Genomic DNA, 21,541 nt, shown 5'->3' with positions numbered 1-21,541 from the left:
CAAATGCTGAGCAAAAAGAATAAAATCACAAGAAATCACAAAGAACATCAGCAGCAGCTCAGCAGAGAAAAGTCTCGTTGGATCAGATGATGAGACACATTCACTGAATCCAGGATCTGTTTCCTCACCAGACTTCACGTCCTCCACTGTCCTGTGGTTCATTATACATCATGTAAAGAATCATGGATAAAGAATGAAATCAAGTTTTAAATTAAACCCAGTATTTGTTTTTATTTTGTATGTCACCCACCCAACACAATCAAAGAGCAGCCTGGCCACTAACGTCCGGAATCAGGAAACACCCCCCAAAAAAGTTTCTTTGGCTGATGATTCGTAGGATCGTTAAACGGGTTTTAAAAATCAATCCCAATTAAACAATGAATAAAATATGTATTTGTTCCGCTAACTTTCCTTAAGCCCTTGTCGGGGCCCTCTAGTGGGCCACAGGGGGCCAGAGCAGGTCAACAAAAGTCGAAAAATAAGAAATCAAATCTTTCCCAGTTGTCAGATTATGTAGCAACACACAACAAATCCACTCAGTAAATGTTAGAGAATAATTCAACACTTTAACTTCAAGGACACACTAATTGAAAGAGAAACTGTGTTTACAGGAAACTGACCTTTAACTGAAAGTCACGTTGGACAGGTCAAACAGGAATTAGTCGTCGTGTTTGCTTCTCTTTTATCGCAGATGAAGTTAAACTGGGACTTCGGCCTTTGTGCTTCACGTCACATGTTCCACTGATAACGAAACCTGAAACCAAAACACAGCTCGTCCAGTATAAAAGCCACTGAGCGCTGCAGCTGTGGAGACAATCAGCTGAGAATCATCATGAGGACTCTGGTGTTTCTGCTTCTCGTCGTGGCTGTGGCCAACGCTCGAGTCTACGAACGCTGTGAATTGGCCCGAGTGCTGAAGAGCCAAGGGATGGACGGTTACCGAGGCCACAGCCTGGCTAACTGTGAGTACAAACTGACAAGATGTCGGTAAAAGATAGATTCCACCATGTAGAAGAAGATCATGTTTCCATGCACCTTCACTAAGTCCTTAGGCCAGATTCATGACTCTGGGTTGAAGCTACGCTGTAGCTCGAGTAGAACGTGTTCTCTACTCAGAGTTCAAACGACGTACCCTGACCTGCAACTCCGCAAAAATGTAACGTTGAGGTGACGCCAACTACAAGAGCTGTGATTGGTCCGCTTGTTAGCGTCGCATCTCTGGCAGACTCACCAGCATTTTTTATTGAGTCGAAGGAACGAACACGAACGACGTCTTTCCTTTTCTTTGTTAAAGTGTCTATTAGAAAAGAATCTCTCAGCTCCAACATGATCCTCTGAGCCACAGATCTTGTTCTGAAGTAAAGATTGACTGAGAGTTTGTAAATAAGTGGACCAGAAACCAGGAGACACTCAACACCAGCATAGAAACTCTACTGCTACTAGTGTTCAGGTGGTGTAATTGCAGCGCAACTCACACTACACCCGCACAACAACTATGAATGCTCGTCCCCGTGCGGAGGCTATGTGCGTAACTATGTCGTAGCTTCGACGCAGAAGCATGATTTGGGCTTTAGACTTTAAACCACAGTCAGCCCCCTGGTGTCCTGGCTGCAGTATAGGTCATAACCCTCCTCCATGTTGCAGGTGGGACATGGACCAGAACTAAAAAAATCCAAGTAGGACGTTAAATAAATGTTTGTCAAAGATGTTTCTGTCATTTTAGGTCGTTCTTCTCTCACTGATGGTTTGTTCAAGTGGACGTCATGATTGACAGCTGAGACTGACTCATGATGTGTCTTACAGTGTGATGGGCGGGGGCATCATCACCACAAGATGGCAGCATTTGTAGATATTTTGGCTTCATGTTTGTACAGTGGGAGGAAGTGGACGTGTCTTTGTCTTTATTTACTGTCTGAACCAAAGAATCATAGAGTGAATAAATATAATCATTGTTACATGTTGAACAAACATGTTCATGATAGAATAGTTGATCTGTGGAGGTGTAGGAGGATCTAAGGCTCTGTGATGTTTCAGGGGTTTGTCTGAGTCACCGGGAGTCGAACTACAACACAAGAGCCACCAACACCAAGAACGATAATGGATCCACAGACTACGGCATCTTCCAGATCAACAGTCGCTATTGGTGTAACAACAACCAGACGCCCACTTCTAATGGCTGTAACATCAATTGCAGCGGTCAGTGAAGAACCAACACAACCAAACTAACCACTCACACTGTTTCACACTGTTCATCATGTGGGTCCTTTAAAGCTGCAGCTCTGATGTCTCTACAATGTCCTGTGTGTCCACAGAGCTTCTGACTGATGATATCAGCGGTGGCGATCACATGTGCCAAACGAGTGGTCCAGGATCGAAACGGGATCGGAGCCTGGTGAGACCCGATCACATGATTGACAGTGTTCACGTCCACGTGTTGACAGATGAGTGACCCTCTGTGTGTTTTCAGGGTGGCGTGGCGTCATCACTGTCAGGGCCGTGACCTGTCGTCCTATCTGGCAGGATGGTCGTCTGTAAAAACCAACATCTGAAACCTGTCCACTGATTCTGAGGCTCCGGACAGTTTCTTCTTCAATCAAGTGAATTATAATCTTTACTGAAGTCTTTATTTCATTTGAACTGATCAGAGAAGAGAAACTGATTTCAACCTGTTTCTGCTCATAAACATCTTAATAAACAGTTGATTCCTTTGTCAACAGTCTCTGGACTGAACCAGGCTTCGTTTCTTTGTTCCTTTGTTTCCTTTGATCTGGTTAGTTTGGGTTTTTGGACCCAGACCACCTCCTTTATTCATTTCTCATAAAACTTCATTTTATCATCACCTTTGTTTTCCAGTAAGAAGTAGGAAGATTTAACCACCGAGTCTCAACAGGAGAGTTTCATGTGAGGCTGAGGAAAAGTCTCAGGGTCATTACAAGGTTCATCCTCTGGGGACATTTCACAACAATGTGGACAGATGTTAAATGAACATTAAAATAAACAACATGGTCAAAAGGAGGAGCGGGGGTGGAGCCTGACAGAGGGAAAGAATAATTCAACTCATTCCTACTGGTCCTCTCATCAAAGCCCCGCCCCCAAATCACATGAACGTATTCAGTCTGAATGAAAAGGTCGTGTTTATTACTGTCCTGCAGCTGGTTTGGTGACGGTTCTGACCTAAACACCATGGTTACAACATGATGATAAATGCACCGACACACACACACACAGAAACTCTATGTGATTAGAAAGCTTCAGAGAATGATGCGTTTCAGGGACCAATGACGATTTCAAGATGACTGAAAAGATGAGTCAGGCTTCCCTGGAGTCGTGCTCTCAGCTCTGACCCAATAAACTGCTTCGTCCGAAATAATCAGTCCTGATCATTACAGAATCTGTGAAAACTGACTGAAGGAAGTCGTGTGAAAAGATGATTTTAATGTCTAATGCTGTGTTTTCTGCCTAAAGCGAGAGAATAAATACATCAGATTCTATCATGAGTCTGAATCATCACAGTGATCTTCAGCAGAACAGAATTATTAGAGCATGTGCTGCACAACATGACACACATGATCGTACCGCCTCTCCCCATGGGTTTCACTTTCCTCACAGGTTCAAACCCACAGACACAAGGAGAAGTCGAGCTTGTTCCTTCGCTAACACTCGACAGCGGGTTGAGCAGAGTGAATGATTTCTGAATCAGCAGCTTTTAAAAGACTCTGACACACGAGTGTGAATATAAATGTTTATTTCCTCCAGTCAGAGAAATGTACACGTACTGAAAGTTCAGGTATAAAATCTGTTTTAAATAATCTGTTGTTCTATATTCATTTATAATCATTCAATGAAAACCCCTGAAGACGATAATATGACACCACAAACACTATGAAATTTAAAGAGTTAGCAAAAGCTGTCCAGCAGTTTGCATCCTGATTTTCTTTGGGTTCGATGAGAGTGTCGCGTCTGTGTATTTCATTTTTTATTATTCATATTTTCAAACTGCATTAAATGAACAGAAAAGACAGCGTCGACCTTGATACGAGTTGAGATAAGAAGCCACAGGGGATTCAAAGCTTTGAGCTGAAGAAGATCTTCTCTTATTGCTGCTTGTTCCTGTGACAGGGTCTGTTGCTGTCGTACGTTAGTTGTTGCTGGTGCTTCCTGTTGTTGCTCTAGAAAAATCACTTTAGTCTCCCGAAGCCGACAGACGGGTCCAGTGTGACATCATCACAAGTTTTCTTTCAAACGAAGCTGAAACAGTCGCCTCCAACACAACAGATCTCTGCTGGCGAGGTTTAAGTCAGTGAAGGTCGGGTTTAAGTTTAGGTTTGTCATCTGGGTTAAGATAAAGATGATGATAAACCTGAGGCTGGTGAACAGAGGAACTCTGTGGAGAGAGAGACAGAGATCAACAATTCTGTGTTTGTACTCTGACGTGTTCCAGACATTTTACAGGAAAAGTTCCAGAAAATGTACGATTGCGTTCTCACATACAGAACCTGCAAAACATTTCAGAAACAGGAAGTGGTTCAGTTCAGTATAAAAGTACCTGTGTGTGTGTGTGTGTGTGTGTGTGTGTGTGTGTGTGTGTTAATGAGCCCTCTGATATACTGTGATATCTTCTACTAACAAATAAAAAGTCAATATAAGAGTGAGGCTCCTGCGGAGACGTCTCCTTGCTCTAAACGAGCTCGTTAAACTCATCGTACTAAAAACGACTTCATAAAGAAAACACTGCAGCTCAAACCTTCGCCTGCTGAACAATAAACATCAGACTCCGGTCAAAAAAAGTCTCATTAACGTGGAGAGCCTCCGTGCTAATTATTAGCTTCTCCATTAACCCTTCTAAACCTCCTGCTGCATAAACGAGCGGGGCGGGGCCAATCAGGGCGGCTCGTCGGCCCACGCCTTCTGTCTGAACAGGAAACAGGTTAATTATGCAGACGACACGAGAGCGTTCACGCTGCAGGAGATTAAATATTTCCACATCCTCCTCCTCTCGGTGTCACACTGACACCAACGTTTAAAACAAACGCCGCCGTGATGAAAACATCAGAATTGAATGAAAGAACAAGAGGAGGTTGTTTCTCCAGTTTAATCCTTTATTCCACCATTTTTTTTTAACTTTATTATACATTTTGAATAATTACAACTCATGGTTTCCTTTGAATGCATCACTGTGCCATTTTGAATCCCTACTTTTTGTCCATGCCTCAGGAGTCCCCACTAGTTCACATTTTGAATCCCTCCACTTCCTTTTTCCATTTAGAATATTCATGATGTAATTTGAATATTTAGTATTTTGACCAATCATGGTTCTGTTTTGAATCCCTCATTGTGTCCTCTGTGCCATTGTGAGTCCCTCAGTCTGGCAGTGGGAGAACAGTGTGTAACTGAATGTTTGTATTAAACTTCCACTGGTTTTGTGTTTTATTGTTTGAGTGCGAATCTGAACGTTTCATTGTTTCAATATGATAATTAGTCTTAATTCCTCCTAATAATTAAACATGGTGACACACACACACACACATGCACGTCTCTTTATAGTTGTGAAGACACTCATTGACATAATGCATTCCCTAGCTCCTTCCCTAATCTAAACCTAAACCTGATTCTAGCCCTTAAACCAAGTGTTCCCTCAAAAAGCCAATTCAAATTGTGAGGACCAGTCAAGATGTCCTCAAAATGATGGTATAGAACCAAAATTGTACCTCATAGCTATATGTAGGTAGACACGCACGCACGCACACAGATTTGAAGGAACAGTACCACATTTAACGACAGACCTGAACTAATGTTACTGACGTGTTACTGACGTGTTGCTGATGTGTTACTGACATGTTCCTGACGTGTTACTGACGTGTTCCTGACGTGTTCCCGACGTGTTCCTGATGTGTTCCCGACATGTTCCTGATGTGTTCCTGATGTGTTCCCGACACGTTCCTGATGTGTTGCTGACGTGTTACTGACATGTTCCTGACGTGTTCCTGACGTGTTCCCGACGTGTTCCTGACGTGTTCCTGACGTGTTCCTGACACGTTCCTCACGTGTTCCTGATGTGTTCCTGACGTGTTCCCGACGTGTTCCTGACGCGTTCCCGACGTGTTCCTGACGTGTTCCCGACGTGTTCCTGACACGTTCCTCACATGTTCCTGATGTGTTGCTGATGTGTTCCTGGCGTGTTCCTCACATCTTCCTGACATGTTCCTGACATGTTCCTGACATGTTCCTCACATGTTCCTGATGTGTTACTGGCATGTTCCTCAAATGTTCCTGACACGTTCCTCACATGTTTCTGACATGTTCCTGACACGCCTCACATGTTCCTGACATGTTCCTGACACGCCTCACATGTTCCTGACATGTTCCTGACACGCCTCACATGTTCCTGACATGTTCCTGACACGTTCCTCACATGTTCCTGACATGTTCCTGACATGTTCCTCACATGTTCCTGACGTGTTCCTGACGTGTTACTGGCATGTTCCTCAAATGTTCCTGACATGTTCCTGACATGTTCCTGACATGTTCCTCACATGTTCCTGACGTGTTACTGGCATGTTCCTCACATGTTCCTGACATGTTCCTGACACGCCTCACATGTTCCTGACATGTTCCTGACACGTTCCTCACATGTTCCTGACATGTTCCTGACACGTTCCTCACATGTTCCTGACATGTTCCTGACACGCCTCACATGTTCCTGACATGTTCCTGACAAGCCTCACATGTTCCTGACATGTTCCTGACACGTTCCTGACATGTTCCTGACATGTTCCTGACATGAAGTGTTCTGTTCCAGGACTCTGCTCGGGTCCATTAAGGCTCGGCTGGGTGAGTTTGGTGTTGAAGAGCTGGACTGGCCCCACAGAGCCCTGAGCTCAACCCCGTCACTGAACTAGAACAGAGAGTCTCAGCCCTCTGTGTCCAGCATCAGTGTCTCACAAATATCTCCTGGATGAAGGAGCAGAAATTCCCACAGACACAATCCAGAGTCTTGAAGAAGAGTGAAGCTGCTGCAAAGAGGGGACCAGCTCCATATTAATGCCTATGGATTTAGAATAAGTCATAAAAGCTCCTGTAGGTGTAATGTGTAGGTGTCACAATTCTTTGTCTAAATAGTGTATTTGATCCTGGGGCGACGACAATAAATGTTTCTAATGTTGTCATGAGGTTTGTTCTCGTGTTTCACGATTTTAAACGTTTGTTTGTCGACATGTTTTTGTCGTTGAAACGTCCTGTGCACCCTGTATGAATAAAGGTTGATTGAATGATTGGGATCTGAGATATTTTAGCTTCATTTCATCGTTAAACTTTATTTACACTCGATGCTTTAAATAAAATGTTTGACTATGATCTGTGTTCATGTAGAAAATTAAAAACAATCACTAAATAGTTTTAACGGCTGCATCTCTGACTTTTTCAGCTTTTTAAACTTTAGTATATTTTCATGATTGCACTAATTTACAGCAACATTCTGAGTGCAGCACATTTACAAGTAAAATACTATTTCAACAGTGTGACACAGCTGCTTGATTTTTTGTGGACTTTGTTGTATTTCTGTAGAGTGGAAGCTGCACCAGGGGTTTGCTGACACCTACTGTTTCATGTTTCCAACAACGAAACATAAAGAGAACGAGACCAAACCAACTCAGCCGTAAACCAACATAAATAAATTAACAGGAAGCGGCAACAAGACTCATGGCAGCAGGAAACAAACCGAGATTCCTGCAAGGATTTAAAAGGATTGTTTCAACAGCCACACACACACACACACACACACACACACACACACACACACACACACACACACACACACACACACACACACACACACACACACACACACACACACACACACACACACACACACACACACACACACACACACACACACTGGCCGCTGCCCTCTCTCTCTCTGGTCCAGCTATAAAAACCCATTAGTAATCACTCCTCAACTCTCAGCGGCTCTTTTCGCCCAAACGACTTCCATCCAGCCAATCTGCATAAATCTGCATTAATGGAAGATTTTCCCTCCACACAAAACAAATGTGCTTAAAAAAACCTCTGTTAGTCGGCTTTTAGAGGAAGCATCGCCCCCCCCCCCACACACACACACACACACACACACACACACACACACACACACACACACACACACACACACACACACACACACACACACACACACACACACACACACACACACAGTGTGTCCTGCTTGTGGCACTATGGTAAATATAATGGGCTGATGACATCACTGGGAATGTCTTTTTGTCCTTTGAGAGGAGGAGCCTGAACATGATGATGTCATCTGTTTGGATCCTGGCTGGATGTGGACGACACGTTTGAATAGAACTGCGTCAGGATCCTGGAGCTCGTTCAATCTTACGAAGTTTTTCTTCAGTTTCCTGATTGAACGACTTGTTTCCTCTGAACACTGAGCTGAACGCAGCCCTGATGTCAGATGGTAGTGATGATGCTACTGTCTGACCAGCAGGTTCAGGAGAGCTCGACCAACATGGACACCGATAATTAGGAGTAAAACACAAATACACTGACCAAAAGATACAGATGTAAAAAATGATCAATGAGTCCGAAGATGTTATTAATCTCTCATGACAAAGAAATATAACTGAGGTTTGATATTTTACAGTTTAAACTTAAATAAAAACTAAATAAAAACTTAAAAACAAGTTGCTGTGACAAATCATCACTAAAGTGATATTCATTCAAACAAAGTATTATTATCTCTGCAGTAAATTCACAGTCTGCTCCGCTTCCATGTTGCCGCGGCAACCCTGACCTGGATAAGCAGCGAGGAAGCAGGGATGATGGATGGAGGAGGGAAGTGTGGACTTCTGAAAGTTAATGTTTTTTAATCTAGTTTTGTTTACAGGCTCTGGACAGAGAAATATAAGAAATAACCAAAGAAACTGTAACACACACACACACACATCAACACACACACACACACATCAACACACACAAGCCAACAGCCCATCAATCACACACAGACATACACACAGTGTGTTAGTCTGCTGCATGACTGAGTTTCAATCAGACGCAGAGAATCCCATCAGCATTCCACACACACACACACACACACACACACACACACACACACACACACACACACACACACACACACACACACACACACACACACACACACACAAAGCAGTGACACTGCAGCTCAGAGTCGTTCACGTCAAGTTTTAGGAACCCATGACTACAATGTTCTCGAACATGAACTCTGTGAAATGTTGTGTAGTTAGTGTTTGTGAAGCAGCAGCAGCAGGTTGTCGGGTCCGACTCGTTCAAACAGGAACATGTGGGAACATCCAGACGAGGGGCGGAGCCTGTAGAGCAGCAGGAGGCGGAGCCTGTAGAGCAGCAGGGGCGGAGCCTGTAGAGCAGCAGGAGGCGGAGCCTGTAGAGCAGCAGGAGGCCGGACATGACGTATAAACTCTGCTGTGGAAAGATCAGTGTTGTTGTTTACAGCTCATCCACACCGGCGTCGGCCCTCATCACCAGAAGCTCTGGAATCTCCTCGTGTTTCCAAGTTGACGTCTTCGTCTTCTACGTGTACGGCTCCTCTTCTTCATCCTGAGATCTTTGTGTTCTTCCAGTTTCACGTCCGTCACGTGTTAGAAACCTCATCAACACGTCCACTCGCTCTCTGGGAAGCTTCCACACATTGTCCTGCTGTCTCCTCACATGGACTCACTCTGACATGTTACACACATGTTACTAGGAGGCTGCAGAAGAAGATCCAGAACATGTCCAGAGACACTGACTCAGACATTTGTTCTCACAGACAGAACCTGCAGAACATGTCAGGAACATGTGAGGAACATGTCAGGAACACGTCAGGAACATGTCAGGAACACGTCCGGAACATGTGAGGGACACGTCAGGAACATGTCAGGAACATGTCAGGAGCATGTCAGGAACATGTCAGGAACATGTCAGGAACATGTCAGGAGCAATGTCAGGAGCACATGTCAGGAGCATGTCAGGAAGCATGTCAGGAGCAGGCAATGTCAGGAGCATGTCAGGAACATGTCAGGAACATGTCAGGAGCATGTCAGACACATGTCAGGAGCATGTCAGGAGCATGTCAGGAACATGTCAGGAGCATGTCAGGAACATGTCAGGAACATGTCAGGAGCATGTCAGGAGCATGTCAGGAACATGTCAGGAGCATGTCAGGAGCATGTCACGAACATGTCAGGAGCATGTCAGGAGCATGTCAGGAACATGTCAGGAGCATGTCAGGAGCATGTCAGGAACATGTCAGGAGCATGTCAGGAGCATGTCAGGAACATGTCAGGAGCATGTCAGGAACATGTCAGAACATGTCAGGAACATGTCAGGAGCACTGTCAGGAGCATGTTCAGGAACATGTCAGGAGCATGTCAGGAGCATGTCAGGAACATGTCAGGAACATGTCAGGAGCATGTCAGGAACATGTCAGGAACATGTCAGGAGCATGTCAGGAGCATGTCAGGAACATGTCAGGAGCATGTCAGGAGCATGTCACAAACATGTCAGGAGCATGTCAGGAGCATGTCAGGAACATGTCAGGAACATGTCAGGAGCATGTCAGGAACATGTCAGGAACATGTCAGGAGCATGTCAGGAGCATGTCAGGAACATGTCAGGAGCATGTCAGGAACATGTCAGGAACATGTCAGGAACATGTCAGGAGCATGTCAGGAGCATGTCAGGAGCATGTCAGGAACATGTCAGGAGCATGTCAGGAGCATGTCAGGAACATGTCAGGAGCATGTCAGGAGCATGTCAGGAGCATGTCAGGAACATGTCAGGAGCATGTGTAGACTTCATATGTTCAGTTGTAAATACTTCAGTAGTTCTATAGTTTACTGGTTCAGTAGTTTTAGTGAAACTGTCTCTGATCAGGCAGCGAACATGAAGCTGTAAATCTCATTTACACAGAGGTTAGCAAATTAATGACGTACATCAGCATCACGCACGTGAAAAACAAAGTGAGTGTGTGGAACCAGGAAGTGAGCGCAGGAGGATTTTCATCATGACGTCCACAGAGTTTTTAAACCATCTCATCACTTCACCGTGACTTTTCTTTCCCCTCTTTACTCTGACACATCTTTCATCCCTCTCTTTGCCTCTCATTCGTTTTCTGAGTGACGTGCACCTCGGCTCACCTGCCTGAAAGCAGGTTGAGTTACCATGACAACTGGCTTATGTTATCATGTCTCTGATCCTATCTGGAGCTGATCTGCACTTTGAGAACATGATAAATATTTTATTAAATCTGCACGGTGGACATGTTAAAGTTGTGGGGCACTCTCAGTTCTTTACAACTTTACAAACTGCAGGATGAGATGAGATAAGAAGGAAAATAAACTGAGATGGACCCATGGATGTTGATACTGATATTAGAGGGTAAGAAATTTCTAATACCAATTTATCCCCCAGATTCCTATGATGTTCTTATCAAACTCTTATGAAAAATAAATAAAATTTAAGTTTTATATGTTACAATTGAACCATAAACTTAAAAGAAACACAAATACAACCAAATATATAGAACTTGAATTCAGAAAATAAACATATCTTTATTCCATAAAACATAAACTTACATTTTGTCTACATTATTTATTCTGCAAAATAAAAAGTTTCCATATCAGCAAACATGATCCTGATAAGCTAGTCGGGGTTCTAATATAAACATGTACATTGTTAAAATATTTCACCGACTCACCATCTGTCTTCAGGCCGTTTTCCCCTCGAACATCTCCCTGGTATTTTCAGTGGCCCGAGCCAAACCGTCGGCCATGAGCGCCTCCTCCAGGCTCCTCCTGGCCTGGTACACTTTCAGCTCCTGCTCCCTGAATAAACACACACACAATTTGATTTAACGTCGTGGATTAATAAACAAACTTTTCAATAAAACAACATTTTATCAATCTTCACCTGAGACACTGGAACAAGAAAATATTCTTCAAACTGTGGCTGCGTTGACTTCAGACTCGTCTCTTAGATTTCTGTCCCAGCTGCTCTGACATCATACAAACATGGTGTGACATCACCTGATCAGTTGCTGTTGATCTAACAGCTGATTGGTTTGGACAACCAATCAAAAATGATACCGACTGGTTCTCCATTCAATTCAAGTAATAGTAGGTTGACGTATCAATATAAAAGAAGCCATATATAGATATATATAGATATTATATTATATAAAAAATACTTTTGTTTTGGAACTATTGAGGAAAATTGTATCTGTGCTAATTATTGATGTTGTTTTATTGCCGTCATGATAAAAATGAGATAAAGAATTAAATAAACCGTTGTAGGAAGCGTGTTCGAAGGTCACGGTGAACTTGTTTGTTTCTGTTTATCGTCACAGAAAATGTCGACCGTCTTTTGTCAAAAAGACATAAAAGAAAGAAAGAGGAGACGGAACCTGGATTAACAGAAAGAAAGACAACTACATTTCCTCCTGTTAAAGATAAAAGAAACATTTAAAAACAGAAAAATAAGAGATGAGAGGAGGAGGGGTAGACAGAGAGGAGGAGAGAAGATGAAAAAGGTGGACGAGGGTGAGGAGAGGAATGAGAGCAATTTAGAATGACACGCACATTCAGCTGGAGGAGGGAAGAGGGTGAGAATTGGAAATTAATGGAGGGGAGAGATAAGAAAAGAAGGAGGAGGAAGAGGCCTGGAGGGAGGGAGGAGATAGGAGACGAGAGAAGGGGGGCAGAGAAAAGAAACGAGGGGAAAAGATGGAAAAACAAAAGGAAGGAGGAAGAAAACAATACATCACAGGAAGGATGAAGACGAGAAGGAAGGGAAGAAGGGACGAAGGGAGTGACTGAAAAGAGGTACGGAAGTAGGGATATGAGGAAGGATTGAAGGGCGAAAAAGAAGGAGGGGAGGATATAAAGGAGAGAAGGAGGGGTGGAGGAAAGGAAAGGACTAAATTGGTGAGGAGACAGGGAGGAGGAGAATGGACAGGACAAAATAAATTAGAGATAAGGAAACATTAAAGGAGAGGAAGAGAGGATGGGAAGAAAAGGAGTGAACTGAAAAGAATGAAGGGAAAGGGTGAGCAAGGAGAGAAGCCAATAAAGGGAGAGAGGGAAGGAGACAGGATAGGAGGAAAGATAGAGGATATAGTGATATATTCCAGTGATTCTGCTGTAATGGCTTCAGCCAGATGTTCTCCACTGGACCACACACTCACACACTCACAACACTCCACACACTCACACACTCACACACTCACAAGCGTGTGCCCACAGTGCCCCCTGCTGTCAGATTAGAGGAGGACAGTGTCAGTGACTGACAATAAAATCGATCTAACAAAAAACTTTCCACTTGATTTTCATTTATTTTTGACGCTGTTCACACCCTGACATTAACTCTCCTGTGAGCATGTGATCACTTCCTGTTCTACATGTAAATAAACACGTTTCTGTGTTTACACATGTGTCAACCCCCCCACTCACTCATCAGGTGGAGGATCCTCTGCTGTGTTCACACTGCTCCTGGATTTAGACTTTATACAGGAGCTCAGGAGGAGAAAGAGAAACTGAGTCTGATCCTCCAGAGAAGATCCAGAGAACTGAGGAGCTCAGTCTGAAGCAGCTGATGTGTTGATACCTGAACTCAGAGATAAACACTCGTGATCTCTGGAAGCTTCTGTTTCTGTTTTCTACTTTGAGTCTTTTCTATTCTCTCTCTCTCTGTGGTGGCGTCTGTGTTTCTTCAACCTCCTCCTTCATGCTTCATCGCTCCTCATCTCTGATTGTCTGTCTCCTCCTCTCCTCCTCTCATCCTCCTATCTCTCTGCAGCTGATTACTCGCCTGCTCTCAGTCGCTGGATTCACTCACAGCAGAGTTTTATTTTAAAATGTCTGACTTGTTTCTGTATTTTCAAACTATTCGTGTCATGACTTTTTATCTAAACACTCAGAACATACGTTGATGTCAGCTAACCACAAAAATAAATGATGGATAATAAATAAATAATAACTGTGTGAGGTCTGTTTCTCACCTGATGTGTTCGTCAGTGATGGTGAACGCTTTGCAGAGCGGCTGCGACGTGTTCAGCCAGATGGCCGGGTTCTTCTCTGCAGCCACAGACATCTGTCCCGTGATCGGAGAAGAGCTCATGTGCAGGGCGCTGGCGATGGCCGACAGGAGGGTGTCGTCGCCGGAGTCTGGACCGACACCTGCCGACAGAGAGGTCAGAGGTCAGAGGTGAAGAGGTGGAGCTTGGTAAGATGTTCAGGTTGGTGTTGGAGAGAGAGACGTACTCTGCAGCCCTTTGGGCAAGTCCATGGTCCTGAGAACTTCCTCTGTGACGTCTGAGGACCGGAGACCTTTCAACCTCTTCTCCCAAAACAGCTGCAGACAGACAAACAAGTGTTTTCTGAACATTAGATTGTGGAAATCTTTTCAGGTAATATAACTATTCAAATAACCCACCTGAATATGAGCAGAGTATGTCTCCTTTAAAGAGTTCATCTGAACGAAACTGACAAAATTCTGTTTTCAGACAAAATCTAGTGTCTGTGTGTGTGTGTCTGTGTCTGTGTGTGTGTGTGTGTGTGCGTGTGTGTGCGCGTGTGTGTGTGTGTGTGTGTGTGTGTGTGTGTGTGTGCGTGTGTGTGTGTGTGTGTGTGTGTCTCACCTGTCTCGGCTGCTCAGACGATCTCTGCGTGTCCGTCTTCACCTTGTTTCCGGGATGGTTTGTAACCTTGGTAACGGGCTGTTTGAAGATGGAGGCTGTTTGTCTGATTGGCAGAGCTGTGTTCAGGTCTGGTTTTCCTCCCTGGACAACAAACAGACACAGAGAGTGTGACATGTTTCCTTTCTTTTCTTTTCTCTGTTCCTAGCTCTCTTCTTTTCTTCCTTTACTTTCCCTCCCCCTCCCTTGCTCTTTTCCTTGTTCCCTCACTCCTCCATGGTCTGTGTTTCCAAACGTGAGAGAAAATCAGGGTGTGTCTGTGTGTGTGTGTGTGTGTGTGTGTGTGTGTGTGTGTGTGTGTGTGTGTGTGTGTGTGTGTGAAGAGCAGGACCAATCACAGGTCAGTCTCAGCTGTCAATCATGACGTCTCAGTTGTTTATACTAATTAACTGATCATAAACATGAAATACCTGAAATGACAAAAACTATCTCTGACAAACATGTGTTTTTAGTTTGGTCCATGTCCCATCTGCTAACACGGAGAAGGTTTATGAGCTATACTGCAGCCAGCCACCAGGGGGCCATGGAGACACTTTGGCTTTACTTTCAGGGATGTGTCATGTTTTTACAGCTCTGTGGGGACCTTTGCTGGTTTGTTTGCACTGTCCCAGTACAATGGACCCTGATGAGGACGTAGAGTCGATACACGCTGGAGGAATCAACTTATAATAATATTTCATCTGAATACACAGTCTCCTCAGCTGCCTGTTATATTCTGCATTGTTTAACACCTCCTGTGGTTCCAGTCTGTGTTTTTAAAGATTCTTAATAAATGTTATCACTCAGGTTACTGTGAACAACTTGAAGCTGCACATGAAACAGTTGGATAGAAAACTCTGAATCTGTCGCTCTAAATTATAAATGGTATCGTTCTTCAGGGTCACTGACATTTTGGTGAGGACTGAACTCGTACATTGTAATGACCCAATAATCTTTGTGTGTGTGTGTGTGTTCTCATTGTGTGGGAGGAGTCTGTGCTGCTGTTATCTCTGGTACAAAGACTGCAGCAGCACACACAAACACACACAAACACACACAAACAAACACAAACATACACATTTATATTGGGTTCTCCCATTTTAACATTTACACTCAGTTAACACAGATCTCACACAGACACCCACAGCTCAACCACAGGAAAATATCTAAGGTAAATATTTATATAATGTATAATTCAAAAGTATGAATCTCTAATGCACATGTATGAAGCTCCTTTTTCAGTGATCGGTCTTGATCCACCTAAAAAACTGTCACCTCTGTTTTTATCTTTGCAATTATAAATTAAAGAGGTCAAAGGTCATATAAGCAGAACAAAAAGTACAGAATTCACTAATGCAGAAGAAAGGTTTGCTGTGGGGCCGAGCTTATACAGACTAACACCGAATTAACCACAAACAAAAACTGCTCGGAGCAGTGTTGAGCTAGTAAGACCTCTGGTTTCATAGCACCGGTTAACAAAGTACACAAAGTTACTCCTTACCCCTGAACTTACCCTGAAAAACCAGTAGCCTCGCTTCATAGTAAAGGTCCAAACACGGCTGAGATATTTCAAACTCTAAATGCTTTCAAGGCTCGTCTCTGATTTTGAGACGCGACTAAGACCAGAAGACTCACAAGACCAAGAAAAATCTGCATAAACAACCACAAGACAAAACACTGCCGGACTGAGTCTGAATCAAACCCCACAGGACAAATCAGAATCTGTACGAGACTGAGTCTGAATCGAGCGTGAACATGGATCTACACAAACCTCAAGTCTGAGAAAAGAAAATCCAGTCCCAAAACTGTAACAGCAGCGCAACAGCCCTGATATAAACAGTCGCATCAATAATGAGAGCAGAAGAAGATGATAGACGGCGTGTTCAGGCGGCGGTGGGCGGAGCTACAACCCACTCGTCCTCTGTAGTGAATAACTGTTTGTCAGCTGACCTGCTGAAGTGTCAAACCTGCTGCAGGAAGGGCTGCGTTAATCTGATAATCTGACACACACACACACACACACACACACACACACACACACACACACACACACACACACACACACACACACACACACACACACACACACACCACACACACACACACCACACACACACACACACACACACACTCACTCACTCCGTGTTACCTTGGCCAGGCTGAGCGAGTCGTGTCGAAGCCTCTGTTTGTTCTTCTGAAGTTTCCCCGGCATCATCTTCCCCGTCCGGAAGTCAAAACATCCCAGATCCACCGTGTTGCCAAGGTAACGGGACAACTGTGGCTTACTCCTGAACTTCTTCCCTGTGGGACTGGAAGGAAGGAAGGAAGAAGGGAAGCGAATAAGGAAGGAGGGAAGGAAAGAAAGGAAGGAAGGAAGGAAAGAGAGCGTCAGACAGATAAAATAAGTTGATGAATAAAATGTAAATGAAGGAAATTAAAGCTCCACAGTTGAAACTGTAGCTTCATTAGCTTCATTAGCTTCATTAGCTACATTACATTAGCTCTTATCACCACGTTAAAACAGGGAAAACTGTTCGTGGACCTGCCCCCTGATCCGGATCCAAACCAGAACTTAATGCGTCAAACTAGAATTCGACCCTGATCCACTTCCTACTTAATCCAGCTGACAAGTATCCCAGCATGCATTGGGCACCAAGCACTGTCGGTGGACATGAGCAGGACTCACATCTTTTAAAATGTAATTCATTGGTCCTGCTCGGTAATTTAAAACTCCCATGATTCCAAGTCAAGCTTGAGACAAGCAATTCCTCTGCACGGACACACACACATCTCTACTTCTGTACTTGTGAGGGCCGTCAATGACAGATCACGCTTCAAGCACCAGGTCTGACCCCGAGTCTGATTCTGACCTTTAACCCGAAAACCACGACCTGAAAAAAACACGTCCTCGAGGCCTCGAAGCGTCTCAACATGAGACCGGTCCTCACAGAGATAGAAACTCAAGAGCAGACACAGTCGTTCAGCTGCGTTTGACATGTAGGTCAGCAGTGGTGTGTGTGTGTGTGTGTGTGTGTGTGTGTGTGTGTGTGTGTGTGTGTGTGTGTGTGGTGTGTGTGTGGTGTGTGGGGTGTGTGTGTGTGTGTGTTTCATCTTGCTCCTGCTCTATGACACTTTCTTTATCTGAAGTTTTGGAGCCAGAGTCTCTGACCCTGATATTTCAGATGTTGTGGATTCTGTGTCTTTGACAAAAGTTCCTGAAAACCAGCGTGAGGTTGTAAACGTGCGTTGAGCAGAAGCTCAGCAGGGGTGTTGCTGCTGTTCCAGTAAGTCGACCGCTGACTGGTCTCTTTACTGGAAGTGATGAGTCACGTTACAAACTGAAAGTAAACTGCGATGCTTCATGTTAAAGGTCCAGGAGTCGACAGGATGTTTCTGACTGAGCTGTTAATCTGGTGGAGCCGTGGCCTTCGACACAGATCAACAGGAAGTGAACGCAGCCTCTGAAAACAGCCGGCGGCTCTACTGCGTCATGGCCTCGCCACAGACCTTCCCCGGGAGAGACGCCATTTCCTCTGCCGCCTCACAGTGACGAGTGAAGATCCAGAATCATGAGCAAAAATAAAAGTGAAGCCAGATCCACTGTGAGGAGATGCTGAGCCTTTACAGGCCTGTTAGATGTCATGTGATCTCTCACACACAACGAATAAACTGAAGATATATATATATATATATATATATATATATATATTACTCCTCAGAGTTTTACTCAAAAAGAGATTCACTAAAACCGGTTTAAGCCGGAGGCGAGGAGACACGTCAAGCTTCTGCCTTCATCCAAGCATCTACCCTGCTTCCACTGAGTGTGAACATTCAGCCTGTGAACAGCAGCTCCCATCATCTGAAGACAGGAGCTGGTTCCAGAGGTTCTGTGAGCCAGAGGTTCTGTGAGCCAGAGGTTCTGTGGTTCCAGAGGTTCTGTGGAGCCAGAGGTTCTGTGGTTCCAGAGGTTCTGTGAGCCAGAGGTTCTGTGGTTCCAGAGGTTCTGTGGTTCCAGAGGTTCTGTGAGCCAGAGGTTCTGTGGTTCCAGAGGTTCTGTGGAGCCAGAGGTTCTGTGGTTCCAGAGGTTCTGTGAGCCAGAGGTTCTGTGGTTCCAGAGGTTCTGTGAGCCAGAGGTTCTGTGAGCCAGAGGTTCTGTGGTTCCAGAGGTTCTGTGAGCCAGAGGTTCTGTGGTTCCAGAGGTTCTGTGAGCCAGAGGTTCTGTGAGCCAGAGGTTCTGTGGTTCCAGAGGTTCTGTGGTTCCAGAGGTTCTGTGAGCCAGAGGTTCTGTGAGCCAGAGGTTCTGTGGTTCCAGAGGTTCTGTGAGCCAGAGGTTCTGTGGTTCCAGAGGTTCTGTGAGCCAGAGGTTCTGTGAGCCTGAGGTTCTGTGGTTCCAGAGGTTCTGTGGTTCCAGAGGTTCTGTGAGCCAGAGGTTCTGTGAGCCAGAGGTTCTGTGTACAAACGGTTCATACTGATAATGTTTGATTGGATTATTGCACTTGGATATAAAGGTTTTTAACAAAGTGTTCCTCATAAACTGACACCTGATTCTATTCTTTAATTCAAATCATAAAAAGCAACACAGTAGTGCTGCAAAGATGGAATATAAAAATACAATAAAGTTCTATTTGATCTACATTCAAGTTATAATCTGTAAGATTTAATAAAAGATTTATTCTGTAATGACGTCTCCTGACATAAAATAAACTGTTATTATTAATTAATATTTAAATTATGATGTCGCACTCTGATGTGGACACACACAAACACAAACACACATATACCGACACACACACACACACATACAGACACACACTCACACAGACACAAACACACACACATATACACACACACACATATAAAGGCAAACACACACATATACAGACACACACTCACACAAACACACACAAACACTCACACGAACTCACACAGAGACACTCACACACGCACGCACGCACGCACGCACACACACACACACACACACACACATTAAAAATTCTCTGACACTTTCTGAACATTAACTGATAACTGATGATGTCAGGGAGGGAACCATCAATAACTTCAGATGGACCGATTGATCAGTAACTGATCAGTAACTCAGTAACTGATCAGTTACTGATCTGATCAGTTATAACTGATCAGTAACTCAGTAACTGATCAGTTATAACTGATCAGTTACTCGACTGATCGACTGATGATCGACTGATGATCGACTGATGATCGAGGAGTACCTGTAGTAGTAGACGTCGCTCTTCCCGGCGCTCAGCCCGGACTTCCTGATCACTTCCTCCTTCTTCCACCCGGGCGGCAGAGCGGGACAGTCCGTCCTCTTCCTCTCCATCTCAGCGGTCGGTCCGGTGACCGGCCTCGATGTTCGATCCCCGGTGGAGCAGCTCCGGACAGGCGGTGAACAGCCGCCGGAGCAGACTCACGTTACGGACGTTACGTTGACAGAACAGCGGCTCCGCTCCCTCCCTCCGCCGGAGCTTCCTGACACTTGTCTTGGGTTAAAAGTTTCCCGGGTCAGAACCGGGACGAGGCGGGTTAAGATCCGTTTATCTCCGGAGGAAACAACGGCTGATCCGAACTGATCCGAACTGAGCTCGACCAACGGCAGGCTGTGACGTCACACACTCACACACACACACGCACACTAACACACACGCATGTGCGCGCGCCCTCTCAGAGATGGTTTCTTAGTGAAGATGTATCACTCAGTTGTAGTTCAGAAAAATATAAAAAATACGGAAGCCGAGAGATGTCAAGGCCGATAAAAACAAGCCATTAAGTTTGTTGTCTTCCGTTCAGAGTGCAGAAGGTTGAGAGATGTGTCTTTCTTTCCAACATGAGAGAAGAACCTCTGATGTTGGATGTTGGTCTTCAGACCTGAACATTTATCCAGAAGTCATCATCAGCAGTTCAGCTGAGATGCTTCTCACGCCCTCAACCTGAGGAGCCACACAGGGTGGATGTGAAAGCACAACCTCCCACTTCTTCAACAGTGTTGTAGCTGGGTTAGGGATCAGTTCATTGTTCCATAGATTCAACCCTTTTATTGAATTACATTTATTTTTATATTGGTCCTTGTATGGGAAAACCATGTGTGTCTACAATCGTTATGGTGCCTGGACTTTGAAGCAGAGTGATCCCTCTTTCTCCCCCTCACACCTCTGTGTTCAGCAGTGACGTCACAGACTCTGGGTTAAAGGGCCTCCAGCCTCATGAAGAATGATGAACAACATTTGGTCGTTGCCTCACGATGTCTGTCGTCAGGTTTTCACTGGGTTCTGAGAAATAACTGACACAGGATATACGACCCAGCTGTCACAACCCGTCTAACATTATACATCACATCACAAGTAAACAACAGCAACCTCACAAGATCACAAGACTTGTCCATGTCCCATCTGCAAACATGGAGGAGGGTTTATGACCTATACAGCAGCCAGCCACCAGGGAGCGGCCCAGGTGTTCCCTCACTTCTTTATAAAAAACAATAAAACATTAATAAAAACCCTAGTACAAGTACAAACCAAATTATCTTCTGCGCCCGTTAAGAGCACATGAGAAGCAGAATAAGAAGAGAAAGAAGTCACTTAAAGATAAGGTAAAATATGATAAGATAAGATAAGATAAGATGAGATAAGATAGGATGGATATCCGGATCATTAAAGACCACTATCACCCCGGCCATAAACTGTTCTGCCTGCTGCCGTCTGGCCGGCGGTACCGCAGCATCCGGGCCCCCCCACCAGGCTCAGAGATCCCCCAGGACATAAGACTTATAAACTCCTCCAATCTGCCATAATTCCTTTAACTCTGCAC

At 44.5% G+C, this 21,541-nt stretch overlaps 1 protein-coding gene and 1 pseudogene across 1 annotated transcript; one reads left to right on the top strand and one right to left on the bottom strand.

Moving 5' to 3' along the window:
- The first annotated feature begins 813 nt into the window (after positions 1–813).
- On the top strand, positions 814–2,715 carry LOC117771444 (annotated as a pseudogene).
- A 1,013-nt stretch (positions 2,716–3,728) lies between these two features.
- On the bottom strand, positions 3,729–20,411 carry mbd2 (methyl-CpG binding domain protein 2). Its single transcript, XM_034601755.1, has 7 exons — positions 19,948–20,411; positions 16,869–17,028; positions 14,684–14,824; positions 14,307–14,397; positions 14,045–14,222; positions 11,747–11,873; positions 3,729–4,384 (listed from the first exon to the last, which is right to left on the bottom strand). Exons 1-6 carry the CDS (start codon positions 20,055–20,057, stop codon positions 11,756–11,758), a joined length of 798 nt encoding a protein of 265 aa, XP_034457646.1. The 5' UTR covers positions 20,058–20,411; the 3' UTR covers positions 3,729–4,384; positions 11,747–11,755.
- Positions 20,412–21,541: the final 1,130 nt, after the last annotated feature.

Source organism: Hippoglossus hippoglossus, chromosome 12 (assembly GCF_009819705.1).
Source record: "Hippoglossus hippoglossus isolate fHipHip1 chromosome 12, fHipHip1.pri, whole genome shotgun sequence".
NCBI classification, from domain to species: Eukaryota; Metazoa; Chordata; class Actinopteri; order Pleuronectiformes; family Pleuronectidae; genus Hippoglossus; species Hippoglossus hippoglossus.
Note: the sequence above shows the minus strand (reverse complement) of the source record. Positions and strands in the feature narration are given on the sequence as shown.

Coding starts and splice junctions, on each gene's coding strand:
- mbd2 (XM_034601755.1), bottom strand. CDS start 20,057: ATGGAGAGGAAGAGGACGGACTGTCCCGCTCTGCCGCCCGGGTGGAAG. Junction 17,029..19,947: donor AGCGACGTCTACTACTACAG/GTACTCCTCGAT, acceptor CCTTCCTTCCAG/TCCCACAGGGAAGAAGTTCA. Junction 14,398..14,683: donor CGTCTGAGCAGCCGAGACAG/GTGAGACACACA, acceptor GTCTGTCTGCAG/CTGTTTTGGGAGAAGAGGTT.